A 15,973-nucleotide genomic window follows, 5' to 3' on the forward strand; every position below is an offset into this window, starting at 1 on the left:
CCATTTTGTGAGACTTTGCCACCAGGGGCTGTTCCAAGTCATCAGCAGCCCCTGTGGCAGTGGCCCTTGAGGCCGTTTTTTGAGACTTTGCCACCAGGGGCTTTTCCAAAACATCCCCAGTCCCTGTGGCAGGAGCCCCACAGGCCATTGTGTCACACTTGGCCGCCAGGGGTTTTTTCCAGGTTTCTCCCCCGCAGGTGCCCTCAAGACCAGACTGTGCCATGGCGGGGGGATGCTTCGGCCTGTGCCGGCTGCTCCGGAGGAACAGGAAGAACAGGAGAGGCCCTGGAGCTGGCCCAGCACAGGAAGCAGAGGAGGAGGTGCAGCACTTCCAGCCACTGCAGCAGGGTGAGTGCTGGAGCTGGGCCACAGGGATGGTGGCTGCAGCCAGCTGGGCCCCTTGCCGTCCCCTCTGGACATGGCCAGGGAAAGGGAGGGGGAAAGGGGGGCCAAGGCTGATCCCCCCGGCATCCGTGCTCCATCCCCTGGGCATCCCAGGGCCGGCCCTGCCTGTGGAGCACAGGGCTGGGCTGTGTTCTCTGGCCTCTCCCGCGGCCCCTCAGCTCTGACTGCGCTCGCTCTTTGCCAGATCCAGGCCGGGACCGCCCAGAAGAGCAGGACCGCGCCCGTGGCCGCTTGCGCAGGGCAGTTCAGGTACCTGCAGCCATCCCTCCCTGGGCTGGGCCTGCTGTCCCTGCTCCGCCTGGCACCGCTGTCAGAGCACTCCATGCCACTTCCCTCTCTTCCCTGCCCTTTCTTCTCCTGCAGAGGTTGCTGAAATTCGTGGGAGTTCGGCGCAGAACAGCCACGACCGCACCGCCCGAGCTCCCGGCACAGCCTGACACCAGCGCAGCCGAGCTCGAGGCGGAGCCCGATGTCAGCACTGCACGGAGTGACTGTGCAGCCAGCGGTGACATGGCACTGATGGATGGCACAGCCACTTTTGACACGGCACTGACCAACACCGAGACAAGCTCTGACACGGCACCAACGGATGTCGGGGCCAAGGCTGACGCCACAACTGAGAGCATCGCAGACACCGACTGCCTGCCCATGGACAGTGTCACTGATGCTCCCAGTCTGGACGTTTTGGAGGAGAAAACTGTCTCCAATGTGAATGAAGTAAGCAGCCTGTGGCCAGGGCTTGAGCCTCCCAGGGGTCTTGTGGACCCTCAAGCCGGCTCTGCTGGGCCCCCAGAGCCTTTGAGGCCAGCAGAGTGTGGTGGGAAGGGAAGCCCTTCCTGCGGCAAGCTGGGCAAGCTGCTGGCTCTGGCAGCTCTCCAAGTGTCTCCCACTCCCCTCCAGGTGCCAGCCATTGTCAGATCCATCCACCAGTGGCTCACGTGCCAGGAGTCTCCAGAGGTCAGGCCGCCCATTGCCATCCGCAGGCTGGCCCACGCACACCCTGGGCACGTGGTGACAACTCTCCTGCACTGTGCCCCAGCGTGTGACAGGTACAGGGCCCAGCTGCTTTGCTGCCTCAGGGCTCACCAGCCTTTACAACCCAGCACCCCATCCAGCCTGTCCCTCCTGGTCTGACAGACAGGTGGACAATTTCAGCACCCTCTGGCCCCTCCACTTCCCAGCCCTGGCATGTCAGTCCCTGATCCTGTTGCCACGTGCCCTCCCTACCCCTCAAGGCACCGTGGCTCTGTCACCTGGGCCCCCACAACTCCCAAGGCCCAGACCCCCCTGACCCAGAGCTCTGGCTCCACAGAGCTGCTGCAATCCTGTGGAGGACCATCGCCTTCTCGGCCACCACAGCGCACAAGGTGCTGCCAACGCTGCTCGGGGTGATGGAGGACTGGCCACTGCACAGCGTGTCCACCTCCGACGGGGACCACATGGACGTCTTTGCCCTGGCTGTGAGTTTCTGGAAGTGGCCTTTGCTCCTCCCCACGTCGCCTCTCCAGCGACTCTCCATCTTCCCCCACCCTTGCATCTCCCTCAGGCCTTGGGCTGCAAATGGGGCTGAGGAGCAGGTTCAGGGGCAGCAGGCCGGCTGCTCCCCCTGGCTCTCCCTGGCCTCTCCCTCCCTCTGGGCACTGATGGTGTCTCCGCGGGGCTTTCTTGCAGGCAACCCTGGCCCTGTGGCTGATGGTCCAGGAGCCCCAGTGCCAAGATGCACTGTTCGATTATGCCCCTCGTCTCCTCCTGGCTCTGCTCTGCCAAGTTTCTATGAGCACTGAGCAGATGCCACAGGAGGTCAGCACCTTCTGGAGGGGATGCCAGGAGCTACACGGCCTTCCCACCCACCCCAACAGGTGCTCCATGCCCGTCCCCTCTCCCTGCCGTGCCCTCGGGGCTGGGGCCAGGGCTCCCAGCCTGACATGGCCTTTGCTCTGCACACAGCTTTGTGGTCCAGACCATCCGGGCCCTGCTCTGCCGGCTGCAGTGGGACCAGGAGCTGGTGTCAGTGGAGCGCAAGCGTGGCTGGGACGCGCTCCTCTCTGCTGACACCCACCACTACGCGGTGGGGCTGCTGGCCAGGTGAGACAGCCTTGTCCCCTCTGCCCCCGGCATCTCTGCCCTGGGCACGGGGCAGCCCACACAGCCCCTGGGGGCGTGGGACAGAGGGCCTTGGCCCCAAGGGACGGCCCAGCCAGTGCTGGCAGAGCTTTGCCCACTAAACTCAAGGCTGAGGGTTCCCTTTTTGCCCTGACAGGGAGATGCGCCACGTGTTGCTCCCCTCCTATGGCCCGCTGGCAAGGCACCTGCTGGGGCTGCTAAGCACGGAGGGGCCCCGCTGGGAGCTGCCTGCCCTGGCCTTCCTTGTCGAGGTGAGCCCGATGGCCAGCGCTGCCTGGCCCCGCTGCCTCCCCCTCTCTGCCCTCTCACAGCCGCAGCTGCCCGGGACGGTGCCTGCACCCTGTGCTGCTGCCTGGGCCCAGCCCTGGCCGGCTCCGCGCTCCTGCCGCCCGCCCACCCCGGCACTGCTCTCTGCCTTCCAGGTCCTCAACTATTTGGACGTGAGCGCAGGTGATGACAGTGTCCTGCAGATCCTGGCAAGGCACCTGCAGAGCCAGTGCCCAGAGAGGCGGCGCCTGGCTCTGCGAGGGCTCCTGGTGCTCAGCGGGGATCCCTCCATGGTGAGAAGGGGGCAGGGGATGAAGCCACACGGGCAGCCTGGGGCTGGAGAGGGCAGTGGCTTGACCTTGGCTGGGCTTCGGGAGCTGTGGCAGCTGCTCACAGATCTCCTGCCTCCCTCTCCAGCTGCCCAGGCCCTGTGGGACAGGCCTTTGACCTCTGGGCCCCAGGGCAGCAGCGTGGGTTTGCACTGCCAGAGTGGGGTTGGTGGGGCAGCTGTTCAGGGCTTCCCAGCACAGCCTTCTGTTCCCCACAGGCCAAAAGCATCTGCAGCCTGTCTGAGCCCCTCCTGGAGCTGCTGCGTGATGGAGATGGAGAGCTGGTCAGGATGACCCTCTCCCTGTTCCTGAATGTGCTCCAGGATGAGGAAGACAGGAAAGGACTCAGCTCCACTGCCCCGGGGCTGGCTGAGGCGCTCCGGCCAGTCTTTGACAACGTAAGGCTCTGTGCCCCCAGCCACAGGCACTGGGTGCTGTCAGGAAACTTGGTGGAGTTTCAGGGCCTGGAGCAGGCAGTGCTGAGGTCTTTGTCTCTTCTTTGGCCCCAGGACAACAGCCACGTGCAGCTGCTCTCCATTCGCCTGTTCCGAGAGGTGATGGAGGTGCTGGCGGAAGAGGGAACAGAGCCCTGGGAGATGCAGGTGCGCCAGAGCCTGGTCCCACTGTTCTTCCGCTGGCACGACGAGAACCAGCGCGTGGCAGAGGTGAGCACTGCTGGGCTCTGGTGTCCCCGGGGCAGGGGCTGGGCTGCCTCCTGCCCTGGGGCCTCAAGGGCTCCAGCCTCCTGCTGGCCTTGGAGCAGGGACACAGGGGCTGTGCCCTGGGCTGCGGTGCCATGTCCCGCTCTCTGCTGCTCTGCAGGCCGCTCGGGAAGCGCTGCTCTGGGCTACAGGCTTCCTCAAGAGGAAGGACCTGGAGCAGCTGCTGGAGACAGAGCAGCCCTTCAGGTTCTGTGATTGCCTGGTAAGGATGAGCATAGAGGCCCAGCTCCAGGCTGGAGAAGCCCCCAGTGTGCAGTGTGCCGGCTGGCCCTATGCCTCTGCCCACTACTGCAACCACAGACACCCCCCTACTCTCTGCAGATGGAGAAGGACAGGAGCCGAAGGGGCGAGCACCTGCAGCAGGCCCTGCCCTACCTGCAGAGCCCACAGGAGCCCCTGCGAGAGGCGGCCGTCAGGTTCATGGGTGAGCCCCGAGGCCGCGGTCCCTCCCCGCCCCGCTGCAGCTCGGCCCCAGCCCCGGCTGCTGCAGCGGCAGCACGATGGGCCCAGGGATGTGCTGGGGAGCCCCGAGTGCCCTGGCGGCTGCTGCCGCCCTCTGCCAGCCCAGCCCCGGGGCCTCCCCATGCGGAGCCCCTGGGCCCTGACAGCCTCTGTGTTCCCAGGGGTCGCCGGCTGGCACATGAGGGAGTGGCAGCAAGACCTGTGGCCCATCCTCAAGGGTGAGTGAGGGCAGAGGGGCCTCCCTGGGGGCTGCCGGGGACCAGCACAGACCCTGGGCAGGGAGCTGCAATCCCTGCCCTGCCTGCACAGGGCTCTGCTCCCTGCACACCATGGCCAGAGCACACACACATGGCAGGGGCAGGGTGCCCATTGGTGCCCAGCACCTTCCCGCTCATCCTCTTGGCCCCTGCTCCCTCCTGGCTGTGCCAAGAGCTGCCTGGCATGGCCCTGGCAGGAGGGGCTCCTGGGGTCCCTGCACAGCCACTCTCTGACCCCGGCTCCCTTCCTCTCTCTTCCAGCCCTTACAGCCATGAGTGACGACGACTGCCCCTCTGTCTCCACCATGAGAGCTGCACTCATGGCCACTTACAGCCGGGCCATGAGAACTCCACCTGCTCCGCTGAGACGACCAATGTCCCTGCAACAGCCCCCCACCACAGCCCAGGGACCACTTCTCAGCGCGGCTGCAGCTCCAGCTGATGCTGGGCCCAACTGAGCCAGCCCGCAAGGCCAGGCAGCTCCTGGCCTCTGCAGCCCCAGGGACGGCTCCCTCCTTCCATTCCCTTCTCCTGACCCCACTTCATCCTCCCCCTTGCCCTGTTGTTAATAAACCCTGGCTTTCTCCCCTTATCTGTGTCTTGGTGCAACTGAAAGGGCACAAACCCTCAGCCCTGCAGCTCACGGGCCCGCTCCTGCCTCTCTTTTGCCCCCTGCACCGTGGGCACACACACCCTGGGACACGGGCACTTCAGGCTGCAAAGGGGCCTGTCCTGAAGGGCCACTTGCACAGCATTGTGCACTTCAAGATCTTGCTGATCTGCAGTGCTGGGTGTGCTGGGCTTCCCCAAGAAAGCTGCAGACTTGGGTCATCCCTGGGGAGGCAAGGGGCTTGCTTCCCAAGGAAAGTGCTTCCCAAAGAAGCACTGTCTCCGTTGGCAGTGGGTCTGATTTCTTGGACCCAACAGAGACTTTCAGGGCCTCCTAGAGGGTCTGCCAAAGCCTTACAAGTCCTGCAGCCTCCTTGTCGTGTTTAAGAGCTTTGTCCCAAAGACTGGTTCCGACTTTATCCCATCGTTCCACATCACAAACAGTGTATGCATTTATGTTAGGACAATTGTCACAAGCCCATGCTAACAGCCACTTTAAGTCCATATCTGATAGCTCTCGCTGTTGCTTCCACAAATTATGTTAAATACTTGGATTACATTCTTATGCTCTCTGGGTAGAGAGTTCCTCATCACGTCCTTGGCTGCTTCCCTGCTGTCCAGCAGGAAGGTAACTGCAGTGCACCTGGGCTTCCTTTCAGCCCATCGTCCAGCCGAGCTACGCCGCGGGTAAGACGTCCTCCCTCCGGCGTTTGATTAAGGTCCCTGTTCGGGCGCCATTTGTGGCGTGTTAAATCATGGACTCAGCTCTTTGGGGATACTGAGACCTACCTTTGTTACAGTTGCTACCTTTTATATCATGTTAATGTTACTATTTCTATCATGCTTCTGCCCCCTAGTTCCCTAAGGCAGCTTTCCACAGTCTCTGCTACTTCCCACAACCAGTCAAGGCCAAAACACTCCTGGTTGATCCTAATTCACTGAATGCAGCTGCTGCCGGCTTAACTTGTTCCCACAGAAGCCCAACTGGCAGGGGAACAGAGAGGCAGCAGCTCCCTCAGCAGTGCTCCAACAGCCCCCACAGTCCCTGGGCACGGCCCGAAATCCCCTCACCGTGGTACCCCTTTGCTGCTCTGCCTGCCTCTGCTGACTTGCTGGGTGCCTCCTGCAGCTTTGGCAAGGAGCTCGGCTCCGGCAGCAGCCCGGCTGTGCCATCCAGGCTTTTTAACTCCACGCTGGAGACAATGGCAAACAGACTCCACCTGGCAATCAGACTCCATCTTCTAATCAGTCCACTCCATGGGTGTGGAGGGGAAGGGATGGGTGGAACCTCATGGAGGGGGGGTGGCCTCGTGTCCCTCAGGGCAGCCCCGGGAGCTCAGCTGGGCAAGCCCCGCAGTAGCTGTCAGTCCCAACCAGCCCGGGAAAACTGGAACAGCCACAGCTCCTGCAGCCCCACACCCAGCTCCCACTGGCAGGGACAGGGAGAACCCGACCCCTCAGCCCGGCCAGGAAGCCACAGAGTGGCTGCTGGGTCACAGACCCCACCTGGGGGGTTGGCCAGAGGGACCGGAGCAAAGAAAACCAGGGGCACGTGTTGGCCTGGTGTGCTGGCCCTGCCACGGGACTGGGGAGAGCTGATCCTCTCCAGGGCTGTGGTGGTAGCTCCAGCATCTGTCTCTCCCTCTTTCTCCTTCTCTCTTCTTCATCCCTCTGCTTCTCTTTCTCTGCTCCTTTCCTGATGCTTGGGGTGGTTTGGAGCTGGAGGGATCAGATCTTGATTGAAGTGGGGGGGAATTGGTTGGATGTTGCCTTAAATGTTTTTGGTTTAGTGGATCTTGATTTCAGTGTTGTTGGTTTATTGCATCTTGACTGAAGTGTTGTGATTCCTAGGATCTGCTGAGTGAGGATTGTGGTGGAACATCTTTGTCCCGCTTTGTGGTGTCCTTTTGAACTTTGGCCAAGTGCCCTTATTTGCTCCCCTAAAGTAAAAAAGAAATTCCTCGGGAACAAGCCCGTGGCTTATTCTCTCGGTGCTATCTCAAGCTATTAAAGAACCCTATATCTATACATTAAAGTAAAATTCCCAGCCACTCCCATGAGCCGGCAGCTCCAAGGGCTTAGAGTCTTACATGACTCCACCACTGCCCTGCCCAGCCTGTGCCAGGGCTGGACAACCCTTTCCATGAACAATTTTCCAAAATAGCCAAAATAAACCTCCCCTGGTGTAACTTGAGGCTGTTTCCTCTCCTTCTGCCCCTTGATCCCTGCGAGCAGAGCCCAACCCTGCTTTGGCTCCATCCTTCTGTCACGGAGTGGCAGAGCCAGAAGGTCCCCCCTGAGCCTCCTTTTCTCCAGGCTGAGCCCCCACAGCTCCCTCAGAAAAGCCGCTCCTCAGAAAAGCTCCATGAAAACATCTCTCTTCCAGCCCTCTGCTCTGCAGATCCATGGGGATCCCTCCAGCCACACCTCACCATCCACCCAGCCTTTCCCAAGTGCCTCCAGCTTGCTCCCAGCCAGCTGGTCGGGAAAAGGAAGCTGTCCCAACACCTCTACTGCCCACAAACCTCTCTTCTCCTCAAGAAAGGAGAAATGGGCTCTTTGGGGACAAAGCCAGCATCCTTGGCATCCCACTGAAGCACACCTGGAGGGCACCGACCCTGCGGTGACAACCCCCTGGTGACACTGTCCCCCTGCAGCCACTTGGCTGCCTGGGAGGGACAGGTTTGTCCGGAAAGTTCTCAACTCATTGCAAGCCCAAGCAGCCCCAAGTGCATCCCTGACAATTCCTCCCGGGTACTGCTGACAGCTGCTGCAATATTGCTCCTGTCAAGCAGCATTTAAGTCCCCTTTTCTCCCCAGCTCAGGTTCTCTGTTAGTTCTGGGCAATCCTATCACTGCCAAGCAAAGCCCTCCCTTCCTCTACTCCGAGAGATTGGATGAAATTCCTGACTGGGAAGGTGCTGAGGGGGGTGTGTGGGGTGTGGGTGTTGATGTTCCTTCTGAAATGCATTTTAGCTTCAGCTGTGATCATTCTGGGTAGTTTTATTTTCCCCTGGTTTTAAGAGTCATATTCTGATCCCCTCCTAGAAAAGCGTTTGCAAACCAATCAATGCCCAGATTTTTTGCTTCTGTTCATGTTTGGAAGTTGACTCTTAGTGGACCACATGAAGGCAAATGAGCTGCAGGTTTGAGATGGGAAGCAAACTTCCAAATAGTTTTTGGGTCCTCCCAATTCAGTGACATTGGGAAATTTGCGACTCCTTTCAGCTCCTTGTACTGAGGAATGGGAAGTCAGGCTTTCCTGAATGTAGCATTACTCAATGCCAGATTCTTCTGGGCCTGGCCAGCCCAGGTGTTTTTGTGCTGCAGGTCATGACTTCCATGAAGAAATGATGGCAAGAAGGAGCCACAGCTTCTGCCTTTCCACAGATGCCAAGCCTTGCCCCCAGTGGCTGCAGCTGCTTTTGGGAATGGATTCCTTCCGAGCTGGGGCAGGTTGGCCGGGCTGGGGGAGGCCCCAGGGCCCATGGCAGTGTGTCACAGGGCCCTTTGTGACACGGTGGCCGTCACCCAGGGGATGGGCCGGTGTCCTTTGTGACCCGTGGGGATAAAGGTGTTGGCGGCAACGCGGCCACGCCACCGTGCTCGGAGCGGGCGACTGGGCAGGACGGGACAGAGCGGTGCTGTGAGGAGCCTCCTCGCAGCCAACTCCTTTCTCGTCGACCAGGAGCGTTTTCGAGAGTCCTTTTGTGATCAACTTCCCTCGAGGCCACAGCACAGGAGTTGGGGACCCGGAGCGTTTCCGAGGTGACCCCACTCCCTGTGGGAGTGGCCCTCGAGGCCAGGCCACGGGCCTTGGTGACCCGGAGCTTTTCCGAGGAGTCACCAGTCCCTGTGGCAGCGGCCCTTGAGGCCATTTTGTGAGACTTTGCCACCAGGGGCTGTTCCAAGTCATCAGCAGCCCCTGTGGCAGTGGCCCTTGAGGCCGTTTTTTGAGACTTTGCCACCAGGGGCTTTTCCAAAACATCCCCAGTCCCTGTGGCAGGAGCCCCGCAGGCCATTGTGTCACACTTGGCCGCCAGGGGTTTTTCCCAGGTTTCTCCCCCGCAGGTGCCCTCAACACCAGACTGTGCCATGGCGGGGGGATGCTTCGGCCTGTGCCGGCTGCTCCGGAGGAACAGGAAGAACAGGAGAGGCCCTGGAGCTGGCCCAGCACAGGAAGCAGAGGAGGAGGTGCAGCACTTCCAGCCACTGCAGCAGGGTGAGTGCTGGAGCTGGGCCACAGGGATGGTGGCTGCAGCCAGCTGGGCCCCTTGCCGTCCCCTCTGGACATGGCCAGGGAAAGGGAGGGGGAAAGGGGGGCCCAAGGCTGATCCCCCCGGCATCCGTGCTCCATCCCCTGGGCATCCCAGGGCCGGCCCTGCCTGTGGAGCACAGGGCTGGGCTGTGTTCTCTGGCCTCTCCCGCGGCCCCTCAGCTCTGACTGCGCTCGCTCTTTGCCAGATCCAGGCCGGGACCGCCCAGAAGAGCAGGACCGCGCCCGTGGCCGCTTGCGCAGGGCAGTTCAGGTACCTGCAGCCATCCCCCCCTGTGCTGGGCCTGCTGTCCCTGCTCTGCCTGGCACCGCTGTCAGAGCACTCCATGCCACTTCCCTCTCTTCCCTGCCCTTTCTTCTCCTGCAGAGGTTGCTGAAATTCGTGGGAGTTCGGCGCAGAACAGCCACAACCGCACCGCCCGAGCTCCCGGCACAGCCTGACACCAGCGCAGCCGAGCTCGAGGCGGAGTCGGATGTCAGCACTGCACCGAGGGACTGTGCAGCCACCTCTGACACGGCACTGATGGATGGCACAGCCACTTTTGACACGGCACTGACCAACACCGAGACAAGCTCTGACACGGCACCAACGGATGTCGGGGCCAAGGCTGACGCCACGACTGAGAGCATCGCAGACACCGACTGCCTGCCCATGGACAGTGTCACTGATGCTCCCAGTCTGGACATTTTGGAGGAGAAAACTGTCTCCAATGTGAATGAAGTAAGCAGCCTGTGGCCAGGGCTTGAGCCTCCCAGGGGTCTTGTGGACCCTCAAGCCGGCTCTGCTGGGCCCCCAGAGCCTTTGAGGCCAGCACAGTGTGGTGGGAAGGGAAGCCCTTCCTGCGGCAAGCTGGGCAAGCTGCTGGCTCTGGCAGCTCTCCAAGTGTCTCCCACTCCCCTCCAGGTGCCAGCCAGTGTCAGATCCATCCACCAGTGGCTCACGTGCCAGGAGTCTCCAGAGGTCAGGCCGCCCATTGCCATCCGCAGGCTGGCCCACGCACACCCTGGGCACGTGGTGACGACTCTCCTGCACTGTGCCCCAGCGTGTGACAGGTACAGGGCCCAGCTGCTTTGCTGCCTCAGGGCTCACCAGCCTTTACAACCCAGCACCCCATCTACCCTGTCCCTCCTGGTCTGACAGACAAGTGGACAATTTCAGCACCCTCTGGCCCCTCCACTTCCCAGCCCTGGCATGTCAGTCCCTGATCCTGCTGCCATGTGCCCTCCCTACCCCTCAAGGCACCGTGACTCTGTCACCTGGGCCCCCACAGCTCCCAAGGCCCAGACCCCCCTGACCCAGAGCTCTGGCTCCACAGAGCTGCTGCAATCCTGTGGAGGACCATCGCCTCCTCAGCCACCACAGCGCACAAGGTGCTGCCAACGCTGCTCGGGGTGATGGAGGACTGGCCACTGCACAGCGTGTCCACCTCCGACGGGGACCACATGGACGTCTTTGCCCTGGCTGTGAGTTTCTGGAAGTGGCCTTTGCTCCTCCCCACGTCGCCTCTCCAGCGACTCTCCATCTTCCCCCACCCTTGCATCTCCCTCAGGCCTTGGGCTGCAAATGGGGCTGAGGAGCAGGTTCAGGGGCAGCAGGCCGGCTGCTCCCCCTGGCTCTCCCTGGCCTCTCCCTCCCTCTGGGCACTGATGGTGTCTCCGCGGGGCTTTCTTGCAGGCAACCCTGGCCCTGTGGCTGATGGTCCAGGAGCCCCAGTGCCAAGATGCACTGTTCGATTATGCCCCTCGTCTCCTCCTGGCTCTGCTCTGCCAAGTTTCTATGAGCACTGAGCAGATGCCACAGGAGGTCAGCACCTTCTGGAGGGGATGCCAGGAGCTACACGGCCTTCCCACCCACCCCAACAGGTGCTCCATGCCCGTCCCCTCTCCCTGCCGTGCCCTCGGGGCTGGGGCCAGGGCTCCCAGCCTGACATGGCCTTTGCTCTGCACACAGCTTTGTGGTCCAGACCATCCGGGCCCTGCTCTGCCGGCTGCAGTGGGACCAGGAGCTGGTGTCAGTGGAGCGCAAGCGTGGCTGGGACGCGCTCCTCTCTGCTGACACCCACCACTACGCGGTGGGGCTGCTGGCCAGGTGAGACAGCCTTGTCCCCGCTGCCCCCGGCACCTCTGCCCTGGGCACGGGGCAGCCCACACAGCCCCTGGGGGCGTGGGACAGAGGGCCTTGGCCCCAAGGGACGGCCCAGCCAGTGCTGGCAGAGCTTTGCCCACTAAACTCAAGGCCGAGGGTTCCCTTTTTGCCCTGACAGGGAGATGCGCCACGTGTTGCTCCCCTCCTATGGCCCGCTGGCAAGGCACCTGCTGGGGCTGCTCAGCACGGAGGGGCCCCGCTGGGAGCTGCCTGCCCTGGCCTTCCTTGTCGAGGTGAGCCCGATGGCCAGCGCTGCCTGGCCCCGCTGCCTCCCCCTCTCTGCCCTCTCACAGCCGCAGCTGCCCGGGACGGTGCCTGCGCCCTGTGCTGCTGCCTGGGCCCAGCCCTGGCCGGCTCCGCGCTCCTGCCGCCCGCCCACCCCGGCACTGCTCTCTGCCTTCCAGGTCCTCAACTATTTGGACGTGAGCGCAGGTGATGACAGTGTCCTGCAGATCCTGGCAAGGCACCTGCAGAGCCAGTGCCCAGAGAGGCGGCGCCTGGCTCTGCGAGGGCTCCTGGTGCTCAGCGGGGATCCCTCCATGGTGAGAAGGGGGCAGGGGATGAAGCCACACGGGCAGCCTGGGGCTGGAGAGGGCAGTGGCTTGACCTTGGCTGGGCTTCGGGAGCTGTGGCAGCTGCTGCCAGATCTCCTGCCTCCCTCTCCAGCTGCCCAGGCCCTGTGGGACAGGCCTTTGGCCTCTGGGCCCCAGGGCAGCAGCGTGGGTTTGCACTGCCAGAGTGGGGTTGGTGGGGCAGCTGTTCAGGGCTTCCCAGCACAGCCTTCTGTTCCCCACAGGCCAAAAGCATCTGCAGCCTGTCTGAGCTCCTCCTGGAGCTGCTGCGTGATGGAGACGGAGAGATGGTCGCCATGACCCTCTCCACGTTCCTGAATGTGCTCCAGGATGGAGACAACACTGACGGGTTCAGCTCCACTGCCCCGAGGCTGGTTGAGGCGCTCCGGCCAGTCTTTGACAACGTAAGGCTCTGTGCCCCCAGCCACAGGCACTGGGTGCTGCCAGGAAACTCGGTGGAGTTTCAGGTCTGGGCCTGGAGGGCCTGGAGCAGGCAGTGCTGAGGTCTTTGTCTCTTCTTTGGCCCCAGGACAACAGCCACGTGCAGCTGCTCTCCATTCGCCTCTTCCGAGAGGTGATGGAGGTGCTGGCGGAAGAGGGAACAGAGCCCTGGGAGATGCAGGTGCGCCAGAGCCTGGTCCCACTGTTCTTCCGCTGGCACGACGAGAACCAGCGCGTGGCAGAGGTGAGCACTGCTGGGCTCTGGTGTCCCCGGGGCAGGGGCTGGGCTGCCTCCTGCCCTCGGGCCTCAAGGGCTCCAGCCTCCTGCTGCCCTTGGAGCAGGGACACAGGGGCTGTGCCCTGGGCTGCGGTGCCATGTCCCGCTCTCTGCTGCTCTGCAGGCCGCTCGGGAAGCGCTGCTCTGGGCTACAAGCTTCCTCAAGAGGAAGGACCTGGAGCAGCTGCTGAAGACAGAGCAGCCCTTCAGATTCTGTGACTGCCTGGTAAGGATGAGTGCAAAGGCCCAGCCCCAGGCTGGAGAAGCCCCCAGTGCGCAGTGTGCCGGCTGGCCCTGTGCCCCTGCCCACTGCTGCAACCACAGACACCCCCCTACTCTCTGCAGATGGAAAAGGACAGGAGCCGAAGGGGCGAGCACCTGCAGCAGGCCCTGCCCTACCTGCAGAGCCCACAGGAGCCCCTGCGAGAGGCGGCCGTCAGGTTCATGGGTGAGCCCCGAGGCCGCGGTCCCTCCCCGCCCCGCTGCAGCTCGGCCCCAGCCCCGGCTGCTGCAGCGGCAGCACGATGGGCCCAGGGATGTGCTGGGGAGCCCCGAGTGCCCTGGCGGCTGCTGCCGCCCTCTGCCAGCCCAGCCCCGGGGCCTCCCCATGCGGAGCCCCTGGGCCCTGACAGCCTCTGTGTTCCCAGGGGTCGCCGGCTGGCACATGAGGGAGTGGCAGCAAGACCTGTGGCCCATCCTCAAGGGTGAGTGAGGGCAGAGGGGCCTCCCTGGGGGCTGCCGGGGACCAGCACAGACCCTGGGCAGGGAGCTGCAATCCCTGCCCTGCCTGCACAGGGCTCTGCTCCCTGCACACCATGGCCAGAGCACACACACATGGCAGGGGCAGGGTGCCCATTGGTGCCCAGCACCTTCCCGCTCATCCTCTTGGCCCCTGCTCCCTCCTGGCTCTGCCAAGAGCTGCCTGGCATGGCCCTGGCAGGAGGGGCTCCTGGGGTCCCCACACAGCCACGCTCTGACCCCAGCTCCCTTCCTCTCTCTTCCAGGCCTTACAGCCATGAGCGACGACGACTGCCCCTCCGTCTCCAGCGTCAGAACTGCACTCGTGGATGCTTACAGCCGTGCCATGAGACGACCAATGTCCCTGCAACAGCCCCGCAACAACCCAGGGACCACTTCTCAGCGCGGCTGCACCTGCAGCTGATGTTGGTCCCAACTGAGCCAGCCCGCAAGGCCAGGCAGCTCCTGGCCTCTGCAGCCCCAGGGACGGCTCCCTCCTTCCATTCCCTTCTCCTCACCCCACTTCATCCCTCTCCTTGCCCTCACAATAATAAACATTTGTTTTCTCCCCCTTATCTGCATCTTGGTGCAACTGAAAGGGCACAAACCCTCAGCCCTGCAGCTCACCGGCCCGCTCCTGCCTCTCTTTCGCCCCCTGCACCGTGGGCACAGACACCCTGGGACACGGGCACTTCAGGCTGCAAAGGGGCCTGTCCTGAAGGGCCACTTGCACAGCATTGTGCACTTCCAAGATCTTGCTGATCTGCAGTGCTGGGTGTGCTGGGCTTCCCCAAGAAAGCTGCAGACTTGGGTCATCCCTGGGGAGGCAAGGGGCTTGCTTCCCAAGGAAAGTGCTTCCCAAAGAAGCACTGTCTCCGTTGGCAGTGGGTCTGATTTCTTGGACCCAACAGAGACTTTCAGGGCCTCCAAGAGGGTCTGCCAAAGGCTTACAGGTCCTGTGGCCTCCTTGTCTTTTTTAAGAGCTTTGTCCCAAAGACAGGCTCCGACTTTGTCCCACATCACAAACAGTGTATGCATTTATGTTAGGACAATTGTCACAGGCCCATGCTAACAGCCGCTTTAAGTCCATATCTGATAGCTCTCGCTGTTGCTTCCACAAATTATGTTAAATACTTGGATTACATTCTTATGCTCTCTGGGTAGAGAGTTCCCCATCACGTCCTCGGCTGCTTCCCTGCTGTCCAGCAGGAAGGTAACTGCAGTGCACCTGGGCTTCCTTTCAGCCCATCGTCCAGCCGAGCTACGCCGCGGGTAAGACGTCCTCCCTCCGGCGTTTGATTAAGGTCCCTGTTCGGGCACCATTTGTGGCGTGTTAAATCATGGACTCAGCTCTTTGGGGATACTGAGACCTACCTTTGTTACAGTTGCTACCTTTTATACCATGTTAATGTTACTATTTCTCTCATGCTTCTGCCCCCTAGTTCCCTAAGGCAGCTTTCCACAGTCTCTGCTACTTCCCACAACCAGTCAAGGCCAAAACACTCCTGGTTGATCCTAATTCACTGAATGCAGCTGCTGCCGGCTTAACGTGTTCCCACAGAAGCCCAAGTGGCAGGGGAACAGAGAGGCAGCAGCTCCCTCAGCAGTGCTCCAACAGCCCCCACAGTCCCTGGGCACGGCCCGAAATCCCCTCGCCGTGGTACCCCCAGATGCTCCATGGCCAGGTCACCAGGATCCCAGCCGAGGTCTCCTGGCACCAAGGTGGGCCCTGAGTGTCCCCGGGCTGCTTCCCCAGTCTCCAAGCAAGATCTCCCTGGCACCCCTGATTTGGGAGAGCAAGTCCTTGCTGTGCTTTTGGGTTGGAAGAACTGTTTCTCTTTGCTGCTCTGCCTGCCTCTGCTGGCTTGCTGGGTGCCTCCTGCAGCTTTGGCAAGGAGCTCAGCTCCGGCAGCAGCCCGGCTGGGCCATCCAGGCTTTTTAACTCCACGCTGGAGACAATGGCAAACAGACTCCAGCTGGCAATCAGACTCCACCTTCTAATCAGTCCACTGCATGGGTGTGGAGGGGGAAGGGATGGGTGGAACTTCACGGAGGGGGGGTGGCCTCGTGTCCCTCAGGGCAGCCCCAGGAGCTCAGCTGGGCAAGCCCTGCAGTAGCTGTCAGTCCCAACCAGCCCGGGAAAACTGGAACAGCCACAGCTCCTGCAGCCCCACACCCAGCTCCCACTGGCAGGGACAGGGAGAACCCGACCCCTCAGCCCGGCAGGGAAGCCCCAGAGTGGCTGCTGGGTCACAGACCCCACCTGGGGGGTTGGCCAGAGGGACCAGAGCAAAGAAAACCAGGGGCACGTGTTGGCCTGGTGTGCTGGCCCTGCCACGGGACTGGGG

General features: G+C 62.1%; 2 protein-coding genes across 2 annotated transcripts; both read left to right on the plus strand.

The window, feature by feature from the left end:
• Positions 1 to 6: 6 nt before the first annotated feature.
• On the plus strand, positions 7 to 5,158 carry LOC120324572 (maestro heat-like repeat-containing protein family member 6). The gene is made up of 15 exons (XM_039387869.1): positions 7 to 348; positions 590 to 654; positions 769 to 1,122; positions 1,306 to 1,454; positions 1,718 to 1,865; positions 2,077 to 2,264; positions 2,353 to 2,490; positions 2,666 to 2,780; positions 2,952 to 3,089; positions 3,344 to 3,523; positions 3,635 to 3,790; positions 3,948 to 4,049; positions 4,169 to 4,271; positions 4,471 to 4,527; positions 4,828 to 5,158. Exons 1-15 carry the CDS (start codon positions 222 to 224, stop codon positions 5,022 to 5,024), a joined length of 2,217 nt encoding a protein of 738 aa, XP_039243803.1. The 5' UTR covers positions 7 to 221; the 3' UTR covers positions 5,025 to 5,158.
• A 3,789-nt stretch (positions 5,159 to 8,947) lies between these two features.
• LOC114000261 (maestro heat-like repeat-containing protein family member 1) lies at positions 8,948 to 14,049 on the plus strand. Its single transcript, XM_027744473.2, has 15 exons — positions 8,948 to 9,397; positions 9,640 to 9,704; positions 9,819 to 10,172; positions 10,356 to 10,504; positions 10,768 to 10,915; positions 11,127 to 11,314; positions 11,403 to 11,540; positions 11,716 to 11,830; positions 12,002 to 12,139; positions 12,394 to 12,573; positions 12,699 to 12,854; positions 13,012 to 13,113; positions 13,233 to 13,335; positions 13,535 to 13,591; positions 13,892 to 14,049. Exons 1-15 carry the CDS (start codon positions 9,271 to 9,273, stop codon positions 14,047 to 14,049), a joined length of 2,178 nt encoding a protein of 725 aa, XP_027600274.2. The 5' UTR covers positions 8,948 to 9,270.
• The last annotated feature ends 1,924 nt before the right edge of the window (positions 14,050 to 15,973 follow it).

Source organism: Pipra filicauda, unplaced genomic scaffold (genome assembly GCF_003945595.2).
Source record: "Pipra filicauda isolate LSUMZ 115617 unplaced genomic scaffold, ASM394559v2 scaffold596_size400887_pilon, whole genome shotgun sequence".
Lineage (NCBI taxonomy): Eukaryota > Metazoa > Chordata > Aves > Passeriformes > Pipridae > Pipra > Pipra filicauda.